Source organism: Apus apus, chromosome 2 (assembly GCF_020740795.1).
Source record: "Apus apus isolate bApuApu2 chromosome 2, bApuApu2.pri.cur, whole genome shotgun sequence".
Taxonomy (NCBI): Eukaryota; Metazoa; Chordata; class Aves; order Apodiformes; family Apodidae; genus Apus; species Apus apus.
In genome coordinates this window covers 83,367,932-83,388,830 of record NC_067283.1, presented here as the reverse complement: position 1 = coordinate 83,388,830, position 20,899 = coordinate 83,367,932, and the positions used below count along the sequence as shown (strand labels likewise).

The following is a 20,899-nucleotide window of genomic DNA, read 5'->3' as shown; positions in this document are numbered from 1 at the left end:
AGTTGCTTCTGATCCACTTATCTCCAGTCATGGCTTGAACACTGACATCCATCCTCTGCAGCTATGAATTTAAGTGCTTTAGGATCAAACTCAAATTCATGTCTTTGGAGCTGTGCTGATGAGCATAGACTCATTAATTTGCTGTAACTTTGTTACTTGTTGTTGCCAGTCTGTGCCAAAGAATGCAGCTTGGCAATTCCTCGCAATATTTAAGAGTTGCTTTCCTTTTGAAATAGTTGTCTCTCAGCTGTATTGACATTTCTGAAGGATTTGTAATAGTTCTACACACTGTTATGGTTGTGGGTTAGCTGAATGAAGAGAGCTGAAAAAACTGAAAGAAAAGCATGAACAGCAGGCTGTGCCTCTGCTGCATCTTCAAGATTTACCACAAATCCCACTGAATTTTGTTTACAGCTTCTCTTTGTTCAGTCTATGAATTCTTTGATGAAGTAGATGAGATAATTTGAGAGGACAAGCCATAAATTATTTGCAGTCTGGTACAAAATCTATTGTTCACATACGAGTTTTCTGTAGTTGTTTTTTTTTATGGTATGTATGAACATCCTAGGAAGAGGATTAAGTACCTGTAGCATGCTGTCAGTATGTTCAAGAAAAGGAAGTTTATGTAAATGTAAAAATGGATGCTTCTTTCCTGCATTATATTTATGCCTATCAGCTTCTAGAAGTACATTTTGTTCTTTGTAGTAAGGATTCAGTCAAGTAATGCTGAGGTGAAGAGGTTATTTAGCAGGTTATATTGATATATTCTTAGAGCAAAAACTCTAGTATTAAAGGGCCCTTGAGTATGGAAAAAGAACATAATAAGAATCAGTAGCGAGATGTCAAAGCCAATAAATGTTGTCAAGGGAAATCCCAACATTAAAGTTAGGTCTGTAAGGAAACGATTTGGGACCTGCAGAGCTTATTAGTTAAAGGTGTTTTGTCACATAAACGCTCTTATATTGCTTTTGGGGTTAATTTAGAAGAGCCACTTTAGCATGACATGGCATAAGGCTCATAAGCCCAGCTACACTCTGTCTGTCCTCATGAATCATAGAATGGTTAAGGTTGGAAGGGACTTTAAAGATCATCAGGTTCCAACCTTCCTGCCATGAGCAAGGACACCTCACACTAGACCAGGCTGCACAAGCCTCATCCAGCCTGGCCATAAACACCTCCAGGGAGGGGGCTTCCACAACTTCCCTAGGCAATGTATTCCAGCATCTTACTATGCTCATGATGAGGAAGCCACTATAAGGTCTCCCTGGATCCTTCTCTTCTCCAGACTGAATAGCGCCAACTCTCTCAGCCTACCCCTGAAGGGGTAGATGGGATCTCAGTGTACCTCCTTCCCAGAAGTTGAACCTGTAGAGAATACAGGAGCAATTATTTGCTTGTACGAAACTCCCTGGGTCTGCTGGGCCTCAGTAATTCCAGCTGGGCACTGGCTGCACACACGTTTGGTTAGATCATTAGAAAACTTAAATGTCTTCTGATTTTCAGGAGTGCTTATTGATGGAGGGAAAAGAATGTGGATGTTTCTTTTCCTGATAGGCATTCTTCTGAATTTCTTTAAGGTGAAAAGTGACAACAGAGCTTTAAGTGGTTTAGCAATTACATTTATTTGAAATTGTGTATTATACCTGTCTTTTTGTTTCCTGCTTTCCTGCTTGGTTTTGAATTTTCATTGGAAAATTTTCATTGGTGCTTCACTGGAAAACTGTCTTGCTGTTTAGTTTATAATTTCCACTAACCAGCTGGGACCCAAAGATACATAATTTAATGCAGCTTAGGTATCTTACCATTTCTTGAAGGAACAAGCACTTTGTGATGCCATTTTTGGATGTTAATAGATGCATGTTTTGTTTTCTTTTTTCTCCCGCTGAACTAGGAGCAACTCGTCCACAACATATCCCTGAAAGAAGCACTCTGAAGTTCCTTCTAACCTGGTGTCTAGAAATAAGAGCAATTCCCAAAAAGGTGTTTATGTGTTTGTTCTTTTAAAGAGAAATCCTTTGTAATTCTATGGTCTCTATGCTCTATGGGCTCTTACAGATCTATCCCTGTTTTATGTGTAGTTACCATGTTTCTTGGTAAATATGACTTGTCAATTTGTGAGGTGCTGTTTGCAGTTTATTCTGAGAAATTTCACTTCTGGTACTTCATCTGGCAAACTATGAGATACTGAAAATTCTATTTGTGTTCTCTAGTACCTTGTTTCATAACTAGTCTGGAAGTATATAGAGAATTACTAGATATTTGGTGCTTGCTAACAAAGGCCGATTGAACCGCGCTTTGTAGGCATTTTAGAGAAATCATTCTCTCTAATCAGGGGAGCCATCTCTGTCACGTTTTGTCACTGAAAATATGCATGTTGCTCTATGCAGACATACCGTGATGTCTTTTAAATTATTTTAAAGATTTCCTTTAGCATTTCAGTAACCTGGCAGAATTCAAAGAAAGGTTTTTTGCTTGTATAATTGTATTTGTTCTCATGAGTGAGTCTTTTCTTTCATTCTGTGCCTGCAAAAAACTGGAAGTGTGCAACTGGAACTTCATGTGTATTTCTGATGTTGTCAAAACACATTTTAAAGATGAGTTAGTATGAAGCAGGAAGCTAAAGAGTTATGTTGTTTGGGCCTCTGAGGGAAATCAGGTTTTGGAAGAACCTTTTCACTCAGTTTAGTGGATTTCCCAGCAGAAGAGAAGACAATCTTTCAATTGTTTCAACCTTTTCAAAACTGCATTTAACACTTTTGAAAATTTGTCTCTGCAATAAGAGTAGGCAGAGAGTGCTGACTGGGGAGTATCTCTCAAGCCATTTTTTATAATCTATCTGCTTTATTACCTGTTCCATGTAGAATGTGCTTTATGTAACTCTGTACTCCAAACTTGTCTGGAAGTTCAGCATCTGAGCAAACTCAGATTACTTTCCAGGTATTGTTTTGTGTAAAATGTGTTCTCTGATTGCACTTGGTGTTATGGATCACTTTTCTTTTATGCACTGTGTCTATTTCCACCTTGCTTTTGGGAAAAAACTTGTAACTATTTACATCTGGTTTGTACTTTATCTTACAAAGCTCAATTTAGTTTTTCCTTAAGATTACCATTTTGTAGGCATAAAGTATGAAATGAAACACCACAGCAATATTTACCTGACCCATTAAATACCATACTTTATTTCCAGTAATACCTCTTCTAAGACTTTTTACTATTCCTTTCCAGCTTCTGTAACTTAGCAAATTGTGGTTTGTCTTGAATTCATTTGTGTTATGGAGCTGTTTTCTTAACTGAAGTGCAAATGCAGAAATATGAAAGACTTTCATAAATTTGGAATTTGTCAGGGAATGGGTTGTGCCTATTTATTTGTGTCTCCCTGGCTCAGGCTAAGTAGGATTTTCTGACCTGCTAGCTTATTCCAGACAATAAAAAAAGAATTAAAAAAAAAATTTCTAAATTACAAATATGTAAATTTTTCATAGTAGGATGTGGAGAATGGCCTGTCTTCTCCCCCCAGATAAGACTAAATAAAATGCCTTTTAAGCCAGCAGAGGTGCCTTAACATAAACGAAAGTGTGCATTGGGAAATAAATTGTATTAACTTGTGTTAAGGTGACTGTTTCCTGTCCCCAGGTATTCCTAGTTTTTCCAAAATTTGTGTCCTTTTTCCCAAGTAGGCGACTTTTTTTAACCTTCTTTCTTATTTTCTTCCCCACAGGCATTTCTGCGTGCTCTTGTAGAATGTACCAGTGATGCAGGAGAAAAACGGAGGCTTCAAGAACTTTGCAGCAGACAAGGAGCCTCTGATTACACACGGTTCATTAGAGATTCTAATGTTTGCTTGCTGGATTTACTTCATGCTTTTCCAAGCTGCAGACCTTCACTTAGCCTGTTAATTGGTAAACAGCTGATATAGATTTAATTAGATTTGGTTTCTGAAAATGCATCAGACTAAATGTTTGGTTTCCCAAGAAAGATGAATAAATGTTCAGTTAACTGCTTTATAAATATTACAGTATCAACAGTGATCACACTAAAACTATTTTCAGGGAACCAAGCTTAGTTCTTAGGTTTGTAGCCTTTGGCATTCATTCTAGAAACATTTAGGTATATACCTCTGCTTCAATTGACTCTGGATGCGTCCTGTGTATAAAAGATAAGCATGAGGTGTTTGCTTGATGGGGGCCTTCAAGAAAATGTTCATCAACTGCTTGCAGTTAAAAAAGACATATTACTACAACTCCTGATTTCCCTGCCTTCTTATTCTTTTCTTGCACTTTTACCTGTTAAAACAGAAAGCTTTGCCCAGTATATTTGTATTTGTGTAATGTCCAACACACTTACTGGACTCCTTATATAAAACATTGAAGGAATGAGACTTCAACTGTAGCCATCTCAAATACATCTGAACATACCAACAGTTATTTTCCAGATTAAAAACCAGATTTTCTTAGTATGTTTCATTATATGAAAGAAAAAAATTGCTTTTATGTTCTTGCAATTGTCTTTTCCACATCCATCTCAAATCTCTCTTTCTTAGTACACTGTGAGGATTTAAAAAAATAAATAGGAGCTTACCTCCCCTTTATACAAATACATAAATCTTCAGTGAGAGCAAGAACATATAGTTTTCCAAGGTGTTGTGGAAAGTGCTGTAGCAACTAAACTGAATACAAGGAAATTTTGAAAGTTTTTTTAAAATGTGTCCCCCCAAGAAGTAATGTGCAGAGTGGGCTTAGTGTCTTTAAGTGACTTCGCTGAACTACCTCTTCTTAACTGTGACTTGCAGCTATCTTAGGTAGCAGAGCATCTTTAAAATATGTCAGGGTGTCCATGTACTGGTTGGAACATCTGCAAAAGGGTGGTACCTGTGGGAAAAAAAAACTAAAAAGCTTGACCTTTTCTGTATGTGTAGATACAAATGTAGATATAAATACCTGTATGTGGTATGTGTAGTGGGTTTCTGACTGCAAAAAATGCCCAGTAAACTCCTCTCTGTTGAGGTTTTTTTGCTCCAATTTCAAGAATTTGCCTAGATTATCATAGCGTTTTGAAATTGAACTGGCACTTCTGCTTCTAGGACATAATATATAGGAAACTTTCAGTCAAACAAATCCTATTCTGAGAGCTTTTGAGCCTCTGTAAAGCACTCTTTAACGAAAGGTGGGGAAAAGAAAATTTCAAGTTTCATTTTGTCCGCTTTCTACTGGCATCTCTTCTCTGCACCTTAGTGGTTTTTAGTTGACCAAGAACCCCATAAATTAACTGTTATGGCCTAATTTTATGAGTTCTCTAGCAGGTGTCCCACAAAGTCTGAAAAAAAATATTAAAAAAAGAGTTCAGGTCTTAATTTCTTGTTTCTGAACCACAAACACTAAATGTTAATAAAAGTAAAATTACAGTTAAATCACAATATGCTTGTAATCATATAGCGTAAACACTCATTATATAGTATTTTCATTTAGGTAAATCAAATAAGTGATAATTGTTTTTTTTTTTAATTATTTTTTTTCAGAACACCTTCCAAAATTACAAGCCAGATCCTATTCAGTTTCAAGGTAATGAAGTATTCAAATTTTATCTTGCTTGTAATTTGGGTATGCTTTTTTCTCAAGTGTGTGTGTGTATGTTATGATTTAAAGAAGAAAGAGAGGAATTAGAGGATAAAACCTGAGGAAAAAGTGATTGTGTCCCTGTTGCAAAAAAACAATGGGTTTGACTATTTCAAACAACATTGTTTTGAATATTTGGCAAAACTTTGTTAGAGCTCTCAAGATCAAGCTCACATACATTTCAATCTGGTAGGAATTTGGATTCCTTTCTGTAGGCACTGGCAACCATTTTCTAACTTTATATATCACACAGTTAGCTGAACACTGAGAATCTTGATTCAGTTGAAGTGGTTTGGGCTGCAAATGGCCTGCTATAAGATTGTACATCTATCTCAGGTTTTGAGGGGTTTTTTATACTTTTGTCTTTGCAGTTCAAACTTCTATCAACCAGGAAGACTGTGTTTTGTGTTCAATATTGTGGAGTTTTCTGCCTGTCCAGCTAGACCAGTCCCACGTAAAGGAGTGTGTACAGGGTGGCTTGCTGAGTTAGTTGCACCTCTATTGCACCCCAGTAAAAACACCCTGGCCACAAAAGGAGGAAGCTCTTCAACTGAAAAGGTATGAATATTAAATCTGAACTCCTTAACCAATAAATTTATGCATGTTTGAAGCAATTGCAGGTTTCCTTGCTCACTGCTCTGATGTAGTGTGGGTGTTTTGGCAGTATACACTTTCATTTTACAGTTCTACCCTACTTGTAAGTTTACCCTTCTTTCTGTAACATGTTTAGAACTTCATTGCTATGTTGCTAAACTTACATTTTGATTTCTTTCTGGATATTGAGTAGTGAAACTTCCTATTGCTGAAAGGCTGGATTTTTTCACCCCACTATTTTCCTGAGTCTTGGAGGCTATTTTCAAGTTTTTCAAATACCACTGTGCAATTAAATGATTATGACTGTAGTGTTGTAGGAAAATGGAATTTGGTCACTTCCAGGAAAGGGTGGCAGATAATAGGGGAGAAATCATAAAACTTTGTCAGGTCTTGCATGTTTTGTAAAGGCCAAGTTACAGACTATGGCACAGAGGACAGTAATTTTTTTGTATTTCTGATGCCCATCAAATAGGATCTGGCATGTGGGGAGTTATTAGGAAAAGGTATTTTTCTTTTTTTTGTTACCTCTTTCCATGGCAGAAAGTCTATGTAATTAATCAGTCTCAAATGTATTAGGTGTAAGCTAATTATTAAAAATTTGGAATTCTACTATATAATTAATATGACAAAAAGAGCGACTACCAGTCTAATGTATATTTTATTACAAAAAAATGGATGCAAACATTGAATTTGGTTACAAGAAAACTGTGCCAGTAATCCAAGGAATTGGTCTGGGAAAATGGAAGGAAAACCATGCAAGTTATCTTCATTTTTGGAAACTCATTTCATTTTGGGAAAAGAGACCAACCCCCGCCTCACTTCAGCCTCCTTTCAGGTAGTTGTAGAGAACAGTAAGGTCTCCCCTCAGCCTCCTTTTCTCCGGACTAAACAACCCCAGTTCCCTCAGCCACTCGTCGTAAGACTTGTTCTCCAGACTCTTCACCAGCTTTATTGCCCTTCTCTGGACGTGCTCCAGCACCTCAATGTCCTTCTTGTAGTGAGGGGCCCAGAACTGAACACAGTACTTGAGCTGAGGCCTCACCAGCCCTGACTACAGGGCAACAATTGCTTTCCTACTGGCCACATTATTTCTCATACAAACCAGGATGCTGTTGGCCTTCTTGGCCACCTGGGCACACTGCTGGCTCATACTCAGCTGGGTGTCAACCAAGACCCCCAGGTTCTTTTTCTGTGAGCAGCTTTCCAGCTACTCTTTCCCAAGCCTGTAGCATTGCCTGGAGTGGTTGTGACCCAAGTGCAGGACCCGGCACTTGGCTTTGTTGAACCTCACAGAATTGGCCTCGGCCCATGCATTCAGGCTGTCAGCATTCCCTCTGTTGAGCCTTTCTACCCTCAAGCAGAGCAACATTCCTTCCCAACTTGGCATCATCTGCGCATTTACTGAGGCAGAGCTCCTATGAAAATTATATTTAGACTTCATTTCAGACACAATCTGAAAATCAGAATTTAAGTTTATCAGTGGAATGAGTGAAGCAATTTTCCAAGATCTTTGAGCAGTTATCTGCCTCCTCTTACCCATATGCAATTTTGAAGAGTATGTAAAACTTTCATGAAAATTAAGAAAGCAAGCTTGGTAATAGTAGACTTCAATTAGCTATAAACAAATCCTTATCTCCACTGGAATATTTTTAGATGTCCACAGTGTGAAAAAAAGGTTCAGTTGCCTATAACAGCAATAAACTAGCTTTACTTCCCTTTAAGTACTAATACTAAACTTCTCATGAATTCTTTAGCAGTATTCCCAATATTTATGGTGTGATTAACTTATATATGCAGAAACTGATGTTTGTGTGGTTTTGCTTAGTTTTTCTTCAAATGGATTAATAGGTCTGTAATTCGGGTGTGTGTGGGGGTTCTGAAACCATGTGAAATTTTATTTCAAATGTCTGTATGTCATTAAAAAGAAGCTGCAGCTCAGGGTTTGGAAGGGTGTGTGGACACATATGCTGTGTAAATGTCTTGAAGGTTCTAAAAATTCCATGGTATCTTAACTGTTTAAGACTGTTATTCAGTTGTGTTCTAATTTCATTTTAGATATCTATTTTTGCTCGTCCAAACAATACCTTCCACTTACCTGTAGACCCGTCTGTCCCATTCATGATGGTTGGTCCAGGAACAGGAATTTCACCATTTATTGGTTTCCTACAGCATAGGTATGTACCAGTTCGTTGCCTGGAAACAGCTTTTTTATGTTGAAGAAAATACAGCCTCAGGTTTTGATAACAAATGCAGTTAATTATTTTTTCCTTCTTTTTTTTTGTTTTTGTAATAATGGTATGCTGATTAGAAAGAGCCTTATTAATCTTTAATAGGTAGTGCTAGTTTACATCTTAGTTTTTGAAATGAGTAAAACTTGCACTTTCATCTGACTGTATTTAATATCTGTACTGGTTATATGAGGAACTGGGTGAACTGCAGAAATAGTAATAAGAAATTAAAGCTTTTATCTGTGTGTTGCTACTGGAAGCCCTGTTAAGATAGTTTTTAGAAACAACATTGATTAACTTGAGTTTGGTATTAAAATTCTGTTCCTTTCAGAAGTGGCAGCTATACTGAAAGCCTTGTCATGATGAACATTAAGTTTTCTTCCACGTTCCTGCATTTCTCTGTGTTTATACATCTTGATGTTTTAAGATCAGGAGCTTGGCACTTGAACCCTCAACTGGGCAGTAATCTTGGGTTTTGTGGGTTTTTAATTGAGGGAGTAGATTCCTTTTTATCCCCTTCAACTCCAGCAGCATAATTTTGTAAGACAAAGCAATTCTTGTTCAAAAAATAACAGGTACCTCATTACCACAATGTGTAAAAACATGGTCATTTGGAGGAAAAGAAGAACAGGAAAAGTGGAATATTTGTATGGGTATGATTGCAAGTTTTATAGGTATCCAACACATCTTGCATCATTCCTACATTATTCATTCATTCCAGCAAGGTGATTGAGTTTCTTGCATTCTGTAACCATTATTTTAAAACCATTTTATTTGAGAGAAGAATTAAGTTTTGACATTATGTTTCTGACTCCATGCTTCTTCTTTAGCCAAATCATACCATCCTTACTCCTAATTTTAACCCCCAGATATATCTTTATCTCTCAGAAGTATTTTGCATTTTTTTTTAAAGAATTCATGGCACTTCATCAGCATTTGATCAATGATAAATAAAATATCTCTCAAAAAATAACTAGAAAGTTGCAGCTAAGCCTCCAATAAAGCATTATTTCAAGAAAATGCAGTATGTGTTCTGATGATGTAGTAGTAAAAAGATTGTTATTCATAAAATCTAGCAGGTTTCTACAGCCAAACAGAAAGCATGCTAAAAATGCTTTGTGTTGAGTTTTCCCAGGGCTTCTAATGAAGTATGAAGAGTAGTGATCTCCTTATTCAGCAGTCAGGATTGTTTTGTGAGATGTTTGGAAGTGTCGTTTTTGACTATTCCAATATGAAACTGGCAAAAACCCCCAAAACCTTTGAAGTTGATTGATTTTAAGTGGGGCCAAAAGTGAGTTGTCAGACAAAGGAGAGTTTGACTGTGATTTACCTGAAGTCCTTTCACATTTGTGCCAATCCAGAGGTTTAGTAAAGCACTATTTAAAAGAGGATTAGGCTATAGACATTTTATATTCTGCACTTGATAAAGTGGGGTGGATTTTAATTTTTTTTCCTTTGTCTGTTTAGGCAAAAGCTCAGAGAAGAACATACAGACTGGGAATTTGGAGAGGCATGGTTGTTTTTTGGTTGTCGGCATCAGGATCGAGACTATTTGTTCAAGTAAGTTAGTTCACTATTTAGGATTAATTTTGTATTCAGGAGGGAATGCTTACCTCTGAGCCATTGCTAACTGGTTTTATTCCCTTTCAGAGATGAGCTCAAATGCTTTCTTGAAAATGGCACGTTAACTCATCTTAAGGTTTGTTTCTCAAGAGACTCTTCAACTGCAGAAGTAGCCCCGCCAAAATATGTGCAAGATGTCCTTAGGCTTTACCCTAAGGAAGTTACCAGAGTCCTGCTGAAAGAGAGAGGTTACTTCTATGTATGTGGGTGAGTAGAGCAGGGTGGAGATGGGATCTCTAAGAAACAGAATCGAGTTGGCAGAAGCTTGAGGCTTTAGAAGGGCCTAGAGCTGTCTGAAAGACAGGACCAACATGATGCTGAAAGAGCTTTCCTGGAATGCTTGAGAATTTCATCACTATGTCCATTTTTTCCAATATAGTTTTGCAAGTACAGCTTGTAACAATGCAGCTCCACTGATTGCTTTAGTCAATTATTTTATTTTTTTTCTTGTTTAGTATTTAAGCTGTAGGAGGTTTCAAGCTAGTAGATTTCTATTGAGAAAATCAGTTATTTGAATAGATGTGATGATATGCTACACAGCTGTGAGATAGCAGCAGTCTTCTGCTGTGTTCGAGGCTTGGGTTGGCCAGAATGCTGAAGTTCTGGAATAGTAATCTGGTTTACAGTGGGAAGTTTTATTTGTGGATGCTAACTTATGTGGAAGTTTGAGACTTTTAGGAATTTTGCTGATAGACAAACTGTTTGAATGTAGAGCCCAATGTCAGTATTTTCTCCTGCAGGAATAAATGTCAGCTATTAAAAATAGCATTATTAATATGGGAGGATTTGAGGGCTTGTGTTTGTTTGCTTGTTTGTTGTTTTTTTTTAATAATGGAGCCATGTGGTGATAAAATAATAATGAATATTTCAGCAGGTCAGGTTCTCCCTAAAATAAAAATTATTCTGTGACAGCTTAACTAGGGTTTCGAGGTTTTTTTTCTTATAAATTCCAACATGCTGAAAACTTCATATTTGTTACCATCAGTGCTCATCTACATGAAAACTTAGTGAGAATCTTGCCATAAAACTTACAACCTGTGATGGTGTTTGGGATTTTTTTTTCAATGCCTCTTTTCTGATATTATCCTGCTTCTGGAGATAACAGTAAAAGAAAAATAAACTATTATGCATTTTCCTCCCTTTTTTTTATTTTTTTTAAGAGATAAGAAGCACATGGCTGATGGTGTAAGCGAGGCTGTAGTGGACATTTTAAGCATGGAAATGGAAGCTGACAAATTGGAAGCAATGAAGATGCTGGCCGTGCTTCGAGAAGAGAAACGATATTTGCAGGATGTTTGGAGCTAAATATGTAGCATTTCCTATGCCTTTGTGACACAAAAGTTTTAATTTCACACATATTCTATTGACTAAGTTATTGCCAAGAAGTGCTGTCTGTAGTCACAAAAATCTATGTATCTATTGACCTTTCAATCAGGAGTGAAATCTTTTAATGGCAACAAATGAGGAGGCTGCCTTCTGAACGGTATGTTTTTTTTAATGTTGTTATGTAAGAGACTGTCTCAGTGCCTTGATTCTCTCATTTTAAGATTGGTTTCATGTAGACAGTAAAAACTTCTGCACTTGCATAAGTATAATTGTATATGTACAAAAAGATAAAGCCCCCAATACAAGAAGGATGTGGACCTGTTGGAGCGTGTCCAGAAGAGGGCAACAAAAATGATCAGAGGTCTGGAGCATCTCTCTTAGGAAGACAGGCTGAGGGAGTCGCAGTTGTTCAGCCTGGAGAAGAGGAGACTCTGGGAGAACCTTATAGCAACCTTCCAGTATCTGAAAGGGGCCTATAAGAAGGCTGGGAAAGAACTGTTCTCTAGGGCATGTAACAATAGGACAAGGGTTAAAAGTTGCAAGCTAGAGAAGGGTAGATTTAGATTGGACATTAGGAAAAAGTTCTTTACTATGAGGGTGGTGGATCACTGGAACTGGTTGCTTAGAGAGGTGGTGGAGGCCCCATCCCTGAAGACATTCAAGGTCATGCTTGATGGAGCTCTGAGTAATCTGTTCTAGTGTGAGATGTCCCTGCTTATTGTAGGGGGCTTGGACTAGATGACCTTCATAGGTCCTTTCCAACCCAAGATATTCTATTATTCTATTACATCATGTATTTTTTCCTATACTGTATGCAGAAAGAAGCTACAGAGTAAATATGTTAAACACTGATCTGTGCATCACGAAATACATTGTTGACTTGCTGACATTTATTTGAACTCTTCTTAGGTACTTCCTGAGACTGTTTTCAGCTTGCAGAATGACAGTAACTCCCAAAAGGAATGAATATTCAGAGGCTTGTGTGGAAAGGCTACTGCAGAATTTTGTCACTGAAGTTTTTAAGAAATACTTAGCTTTTTCATTCTGTCGTTACCTCATATCTGAAAGTTTTGCTACAATCCACGCTAATCCTTTTTAGATTTTCCGGCATAATTCTTTTGTAATTATTTTCGTTCCTGTCTCTACAATGTTTGTGGTTTAATTTATAAGTAATGTCACCAGTTGGCATGAATTTGATGGCTGGAGAAATATTACTTAGTAAATAGTTTCTCAGATTACTAAACTAACTTTTTTAAGCTGAAGACACAGTAAAATATGATGTTTTGAAATCAGTTTCCTTTGCTTATGACAATCCACTGCAAAAATCAAGTTGTTGAAAGCAACTGTTGAAGTATCTGATCTTCTTTCTAAGAAGAGCCATGTGGGGTGCAAATTGGTGGAAAAGTGAAAGTGTAAGTCATTTGTGCTTCTCTTCAGATCCTTCCTCTCTTCCCTCTGCTTTTTCTGACTTCTAAACATCTATGTTGTCATCTTGGTTACTTGTCATACTTAAATCTTTAATGATAAACAAAAGGAAAAGTAGGAGATAATATTTTAGACAATTATTTTTAATTTCCTGTTGAGAATTTGTGTTTCATTTTGCCTTACACATAATCAGAACCATATGACTTATTCCAAGTCTTGTGGTTGTCTAGTAATTATTATTTAATTGGTAGGTAAATGAAAAAGAAATACAGAAAAAAATATGATGATCGTTAGAATAAAATAATGTTTTTAAAGAAGAAATGCCTGGAATTAAGGTTCTGATATAACCTGTGTAATGATTACTTAAATATCCCTGGAAGAGATAAACTGAAAGTTTATGCAGAAATTCTTCAGCAGAGCAGTTATATTAATCACTGTCAAGTAATCTCTACCAAAAAAGCTTAATTGGGAGAGATGGCTTAGAGTAATGCAAACAGTGCATTTTTTGAAAAGTACTCCAATTTTAAACTTTAATGGAAATCATTTAGGTGATGCAAACATCAACAGTTTGCATCAGTCGATCACCTTTACATGTTTTTGAAAATTATTAATGAAAGAATAAGCTACAAGTATTAAATAGTAAAGATAAGTCAGTTACTACCTTCTGTTAACTGGAGTTTGTTTGGAAAATTTAGAAATAGCACCTTATTATATTGTGTGTTCTCAGATAGGATTTATGATTTTCAGTGCCACCTGTAAGTTCTTGGAGATTACAGAAAAAATAATGTTTTTCAGCCAGCAGGCTGCAGCTTTTCCCAGATCTCTTAAAGGTACTTGGTTTTGTGTTGTTTACATATCCCAATGCAGAAGTTGCAATAACCATTTTAGTAATACTACAGGTAATAGTGTGGCACTGTTTCCTACATTAATAGTTGAGTGTTCTTTTCGCATGGTGTGCATTGCATTTGACTGAAAGTCTCCCTTAGAATTTTTATCCATGCCTTTTCCCTCTCCTGTTACCAGTTCTCTACAAAACTAAAACACTTGAATTTTTTAGTACTGTAGTGGTGAAACACGTGAGCTTTCTTATGTCTCTTAGGACAAGAAAATAGTTGCAGTTTAATCTTAAATTTGTAACTGCATGGGGCAAAGCCCTAAGTTCAAACAAACTAAAATAAGCCCAACAAGCACCACCATTTGTCACTTGAAGTATTTTTGTGTTCATGTGACACGGAGCAGGAAAGGCAGTGAGGAAGGCAGTTGGATGATAGGGACATCATGGAGATGGCTTGCAATAAGAATGTTTTTCTCAATTAAGTTGTGCCTCTCTATAATCAGATACTGCTGATTTATGACTTCTCCTCAGGGTGTCTTTTAGAAAAATGGAGTGGATTTTATTATACCTCCTATAGTTAGGCAGGGGATTTTTTTAACATCTCTTAGTTTTCTTTTATTAGAGAGATCTCGTATATGTATTTTTCCTCTTAATTCCAGAATTGGTTACAGAATTCCTTTATCACTAAAAGAAGTAGTGACAGTTGAGCACTCTTTCTTATGTATGAGAAGCTTATGCTCTTTATGGACTGTATGGACAAGGACTGGTTGTTACATTAGAGCTGTTTCAGAAAAGCATTCATGGGGAAGCATTCCTTATGACTTATTTTCTCATCAGTTTTTGAATTATATTCTGAGTTTGCGAAATCGTGTAGATGTCACAATTTCTCTTCTCAACGACAGTTTCAAAAGAGGGTTTATTTTTCAGATTACTAAACTCATGCCATTTTTTTTTCAGTTTGCTTTCTAAATTCAAGCGTATGTTACTGCACCTGAGAACAAAAGTAGTTATTTCCATGTTTCTTGCACCTGCTTCCTGTCCTTCTGCTTTCTCTCCCAACTTCTCAGGAAATCTAGAATATTGGCAGAAATAGGTTGAATATGCCTTGTTAGCAGTCTATGAAGATACTGAGCATCTTGAGAAGTTTCTTCTGACAAGACCAGAGGAGAGAAATGGCAAAATCATGACAGAACATGACCAGTGTGTCCATTTAGGGACTGAACTTGGCTGCGGAATGACACCTTAGGTGTTGAATGGCACAAGGATGGAGGAAAGGTTATTAGAAGTAGGCGTCCAAATAGATTAAGAATAAAATAAGCTTCTGGAATGAGGCAGGGGCTCTGCTGCAAGCCATAGAGTTTGTAAGTTATTTGAGAATATGCTAATAGCTTTTTCTGTCTCTCATCATTCCAAGTTACCAGCAACCATGGTTTAGAGATTAATCTGACAGTGTTGTACCCAAAATGAAATGTTTTGTTCAAAGGAAACTTAGATCACTGAGGGATTTTCCAAATACTGTGTGTTTTGGTAAAATTTACTTGGCCTTTGTAGGCATTATTCTGCCCAACTCTGTGAGTAGGGTAGAAAAATAATTTAAAACAAAGAAAACACCTGCCTGCCTGCCTCCCCCAGTCTCACAAATGCCTGCACATGTATAGGACTAAGCAGAAGTTCAGTGGGGCCCCAGCTTTCTTGTAGGCCCCCTTCAATTACTGGAAGCTGGCTATAAGGTCTCCCAAGAGCCTTCTCCAAGCTGAACAACCCTGACTGTCTCAGACTGTCTTCATAGGAGAGGTGCTCCAGCCCTATGATCATCTTTGTGGCTCTCCTCTGCACTTGCTCCAACAGCTCCATGTCCTTCATGTGCTGAGGGCTCCAGCACTGAACACAGTACTCCAGGTGGGGTCTCATGAGAGCAAAGTAGAGGAGGATAAACACCTCCTATGACCTTCTGGCCACCCTGTCCAATTTCAGACATGACAGTGTTTATATAATAAGTAACAATATATTTTCAGCATTATTTTCTATTCTGGTTTTTTGGGTGTTGTGAAGGAATAAAAATGAGAGAATCATTGGATGCCTGCTGGTGATTATGGGAAGAACATTACATTGCTAGAAGTCATGGTCTAGAAGCCCTGGTCATTTATGATGAATTGAGAGATGAATCTACAATGGCAGAATGGTACAAGCAATCAATTTGGATCTGAAAACTGAGCTAGTTGATACAATGGTTGAATATAAGAGCTATAGACTTGTGTAATGAATCTGGAGAGTCTGCTCTCCAGTTGAGGAAAATGCATAAATATAAAAAGCTGTACAGTATTAATATTTGCCTATCGTAAAAAATAAAAATGCTTTGCAAATGATAGCAAAAGCAGTATGTCAATTTGTTTAGTCTCAAAACTGTATTAAATATGTTTCATATTGAAAATGTGGATGTTTTATGCGAATTATTCTTGAAAAATTGATTCAGCACCACTGCGAATTACATTCACTTTCATTGGTATTTGGATACATTCTCCACTTCTGTTGCAAAAGGTTTGTCATGTTGACAAAGCACTCAAAACCTATTGTGGTTATTAAAAAATAAATAGTTCTGTTGTCGGTTTGAAAGCAGCAGTTTTGTAAGGCACCATCAGTCAGGCATATTAATTTCTAATCTTTTAACTCTTGCTTAGATGATGAACTGGATTTTCCTTAATTTTTTTTTTTTTTTAATGTGCTTTATTGTGAGTTGCTAAAGGATGAGCAGAGCTGTTTCCAGTACTTTCTCCTCAATGGTGAGACAATGGCATTTTTAATTGGTTTTCAGGTGTTGTGAGAAAACGGTGTCAATAGCCTTCGATTTATCAATATCACCAAACCAAAACAGAATTGTGGGGCTTTGACTGCTCAGCATTTGTGGGCAGGACCAAATAGTGAAACAGGCATTAGTGTGTACGTATCTCTCTTTCCATGTGTTTGTATAAACTGTCTTCCAGTTAAATACCACCTCTCTGCTTGCAATTCTTACAGACTGCTCCTTCTTGTGACTGAGATGATACTTCACTCTTTTGATGGGGGCAAATTCCTTTGGAATAAGCCACTATGTCACCAGCACTCATTTTTGTTTTCTGCAAAGATGAGAAAGGAGCAGTATATGAGCTGCCAGAACCATAGGCAGATAAACAGCTTGTGGCTCTTGGAAGACAACAGAATGTCTTTTCCTTTCTCATGTTACGGTTCCTAAACTTCCTGTGGCAGGAGTTTGGCATTGATGCCAATGGAAACCCAGCGGCACAGCTTGTTGGTAGTCAATTCTTAGGTTTTCCTTGCCTAACAGCTGGAGCAAACAGAGACAGGAGGGGAGAAAGGGATCCTGTAATGTTTTTAAATAAATGATGGGATGTCCAAGTATTTAATGCATGTTGGTTATTAAAATACCTATGCCTATGAGAAGCAGAACAAACTGCTGTTTTTTAAAAAGTTATTTTTGTAAAATTCTCAAATTAAAAGCTAATTCCGAAATAGAAATGGCTTTATTTCTTATGAACAGGAGAGTTTGTTAAGGCTCTTACAGCTTTGCACAAAAGAGTATTGCATTTTAAGATGAATGGAAACATTTTTCATGTTTGTAAAACCCTGCAAAATTCAATTCAGAACTCACAGGAAATTGCAATAATAAGTCTTTGAGAGTTTGTCATTTATTTGCTTTTCCTTTTTAAATGGCTTTGTAAAACATCCCTGTTTTCTTCATATACGCATGTATATATATAAATACAAATATATATTTCTATATCTATGCATTGCTAAGATCTCTGCTTGGTTTTTGTCCTGGCCTTGTAATTTCTGTCTGGATAACCGTGTCCTTCAGTTTGCACAGCTGTATTTTACTATTAAAACATATGCAGACCTTTATTCAGAAAATAGAAAATAGACACTTAGAAGTAAAAAATAGCTGCCAGGTAGTTTCCTCTATTAGTTCAGTGCTATTGGAAGAATATGGGATTTTCCTTACTTTTTCATTTTGCAGAAAGACCCTTATGAGTGCAGAAATGGTAAATAAAAAGGAGGGCATCAATCTGTAAACTGCTGTACAGATGTGGGAGAAATGTTTATTTCCCTCATTCATTGTTTCTTATAGTGCCTACAGCATGCCAGAGGCTTTCAAACACATGAAGAAACTGATATAGTTCATATTGATGTCAGTAACTGTAAAGGCTTTTGCAGAGTTGCATGTTCTCAACTGACATTGCTGTCAAAACATAGGGGAATGAGACAATCTGTGTAGTTTGTAAATAGGTTTTATCGAGTGTTTCCATTCATTTGACGTGTAGGTTATGAGTCCACCCTATATTACCTTTGTAAGGTCATGATGACCAGGAGAGGTCCCTGAGGGCTAGAGGAAAGCAAATGTCACTCCTATCTCCAAGATGGACCAGAAAGATCTGAGTCATCTTCACCTTGATCCCTAGGAAGGTGATGGAGCAAATCCTTCAGAAAACCATTTCTAAGGGCAAACTGGTAACCTGGATTAGTCATCATGGATAATGAGGAAATAATGTCTGACCAATGTGGTAGCCTTCTAAAATAAAAAGACTGGGAAGAGCGATGGATGTAATTTTATCTCAGTTGTAGTGAGGCTTTCAATGAGGTAGATTGAAAACTGGCTGAACTGCTGTTGTACAGTGTGTTTAGCTCAGCTGGGTGCCAGTCACTAGTGGTGTGTGCTGGGGGACAATTCCGGGTCAAATCCTGTTTAACATCTTCATTAATGGCTTGGATGATGGGACAGAGTGCACACCCAGGAGGTCGGCAGATGATGCAGAACAGGGGGTGCAGTAGAGGTTGATAGACAAGATAAGTGTGCTGCCTTTTGGAGGGACCCTGATGGGTTGGAGCACAGAGCCAAAGAGAATCTCACTTGCAAGTGACCTTTGCAAGTGTTTGTCTTCAGCTTGACTGATGGCACCAGTTGTTTTCCCCCAGATAAAAGGCTTCTGACTTGAGCTTCAGACAATGAAAATACATTCCCCAAGGAAACCTGCAAATGAAGGGGGAGTCCTGTAGAGGTTGCTCAAAGCTTGCCCATTAGGGAGTTTGACGTGGTCTTTGATGCCTCTGCTATCTATCTATCTATCTATCTATCTATCTATCTATCTATCTATCTATCTATCTATCTATCTATCTATCTATCAGTAGAGCCATTTCCTTTTCCCTGATATTCACATTAAAAATTATCACATATTTTTCCTAATAAAACTTTATGTTGAAGTTCAACAGTATTTTTCCATTAGAAGATTTTCAGCAGCCTCTTAAGTGCTGCTTTGTGACTACATTCGTTTAGTGTTTCTGCTGTGGTTTGGGCTAAAGCCAGATTAATCTCTTACAAGAAAATGTTCAAGGCATGGTATGAACTTCTGCAATTCAGTACATCTGGGCAAGTTCATCCTCAACAGAGCTAAATTAAAACCAAACTGGTTGACTTACTGTGAGTCAGGCTGCAAAAAAGGGTACATATAGATTTCAGTAAGATAGATAGATAGTAAGACAAAGATAGTAAGACAAAGATAAGGCACATGCCAGCTGGCCTAATGAACAAATTTTGTTTTGTATTTTTACTGTTGGACTTCTGCAAAAAATGAGTATTCTGCTATTGTTTGAGTCGTGTGTTGAGGCTTTGCAGCACTGGAGGATAGTAATCTTTCATCTGGACAGAGATCCAGGAGCTGTGAGTTTCAGATGATCACTTACAATTACATTTCTAATGCATCTTAAAGAGGAAGCTTAATGATAACTTGTAAGGTTGGTGTGCAGGTGTCACAATTTGACTCAGGATAGGCAACAATGCTCTTGATCCCCTCCCCTTCCACCCAGGTGGGGAAGGAGAGAGAATGAGAGGGACTTTCCTGGATTGAAAACTAAACTGCACAGCTTTAATTAAAAACTAATGCTATAAGAAAATATATACAATTATACACAAATATGTTCAGGAAATGTACAAAACCCCTCTTGCCTTCCCCACCCCCAGCAACTCCCACAGCACTCTCCTGAGCTAGGAACAGTCCTGAAAAGTCCTGGAGCTGCCAGAGAAAGCAAAGAGTGATGAGGGTCAGGAGAGCTCGAGCCTGGGGGTCAATGGTGCTGGATGGACGGAGTCCTTCCCGAACGGCAGCCATGGACGGGAGAGAAGGGAAGGGAAGAAGGAAGGAAGTTGTCTTCTGTGATCTCTGACCTTCCTCTGAGCTTACGTAAATATATGGAATGGAATATCTCTGGCCAATTTTGCTGTCTGCCTAATTCAGCCTTTTATGGGGGGATGAGGGGGGTGTGGGGAGGTGTGTGTCATAAATCTCCCCGTAGTGTCTGAGCCAGCAGAGCAAAATTGTGACTTTGGGGTCCCAGCAATACCATAAACTTTCCAGCGTTTGTTATCAGTCCAAGCTGGAACATTTACTGCTAGTTAAAAGAAAGCTTACTGAAGGAAAAAAAAAAAAAAAAAAATCAGTAAAAGGAAAAGTGGCTTCATCCTGAATCAAACCAGGACAGCAGAATAAACAACTCTGGAATTCTGAAGTAGAAATTACGTGTTACTGTACAACTAAGCCTACCAGGGCCAACCCACAACCCTCTACTTTCAAATAAGGGACTCGTAGGTTTTTAATGCATGTGCTCCTGTCAATGAGGGACTCTGTAATTTCTTGTATCAATGACCTGGTGGTGGCTGAACTGTCCCACAAGTTATTTTCATCACCTTGTATGTGCAGCATGCCAATTAATGTTTGATTATATATGATAAATAGCAATTAAATTACTGTTAGGACTTCCAGTTTGTTTTGCCAAAGATCTCAGTGAAATTCTTTCCTCACTGCACTAGTGAATTATGGTTAATTGGGGCCAAACAGTTGCTTTAAATTATTTTCTCATAAAAAAAATAAAATAAAAAAATTTACAATTCTTATTAAGCAACTAGTTTTTAGATTCTGTGCAGCTCTGAGTATAAATGTGAACGACTATAAATTAAGGTGTTTCAAATACCTTCTAGAATTATGCATGTTTTAATTCAACAATTTATCTCATGTCATGCAGTCATCCATAGATAGATTGCACAAACCACCTGCTTTCCTCTTAATTCATACAGAATACCTTAGTGTCAACTCCTAATATTAATTGTATGGAAAAGCTGGACTTGAGGTCCTTCTCTATAATGTAACTATGCAGAATCTTTGAAAAAGTTTAGCTCGTTTTTCTGTCAATTTTCTTATTTCCTTTCGTGC

The 20,899-nt window shown here is 37.4% G+C and overlaps 1 protein-coding gene across 3 annotated transcripts in view; it reads left to right on the top strand.

Annotated features, from left to right (window-relative positions):
- The window catches only part of MTRR (5-methyltetrahydrofolate-homocysteine methyltransferase reductase), a 33,231-nt gene extending 15,803 nt beyond the window's left edge, over window positions 1-17,428 (top strand). For 2 of the 3 annotated variants that reach the window (XM_051609598.1, XM_051609596.1), the window contains 8 exons: window positions 1,892-1,980; window positions 3,719-3,899; window positions 5,516-5,558; window positions 5,984-6,170; window positions 8,262-8,380; window positions 9,902-9,994; window positions 10,085-10,264; window positions 11,218-17,428. In XM_051609598.1, the coding sequence (XP_051465558.1) occupies window positions 1,892-1,980; window positions 3,719-3,899; window positions 5,516-5,558; window positions 5,984-6,170; window positions 8,262-8,380; window positions 9,902-9,994; window positions 10,085-10,264; window positions 11,218-11,362 (1,037 nt within the window). In that variant the 3' untranslated portion in view covers window positions 11,363-17,428. The remainder of the gene's footprint in view (window positions 1-1,891; window positions 1,981-3,718; window positions 3,900-5,515; window positions 5,559-5,983; window positions 6,171-8,261; window positions 8,381-9,901; window positions 9,995-10,084; window positions 10,265-11,217) is intronic. The other variant, XM_051609597.1, reaches the window with a different exon arrangement.
- Window positions 17,429-20,899: the final 3,471 nt, after the last annotated feature.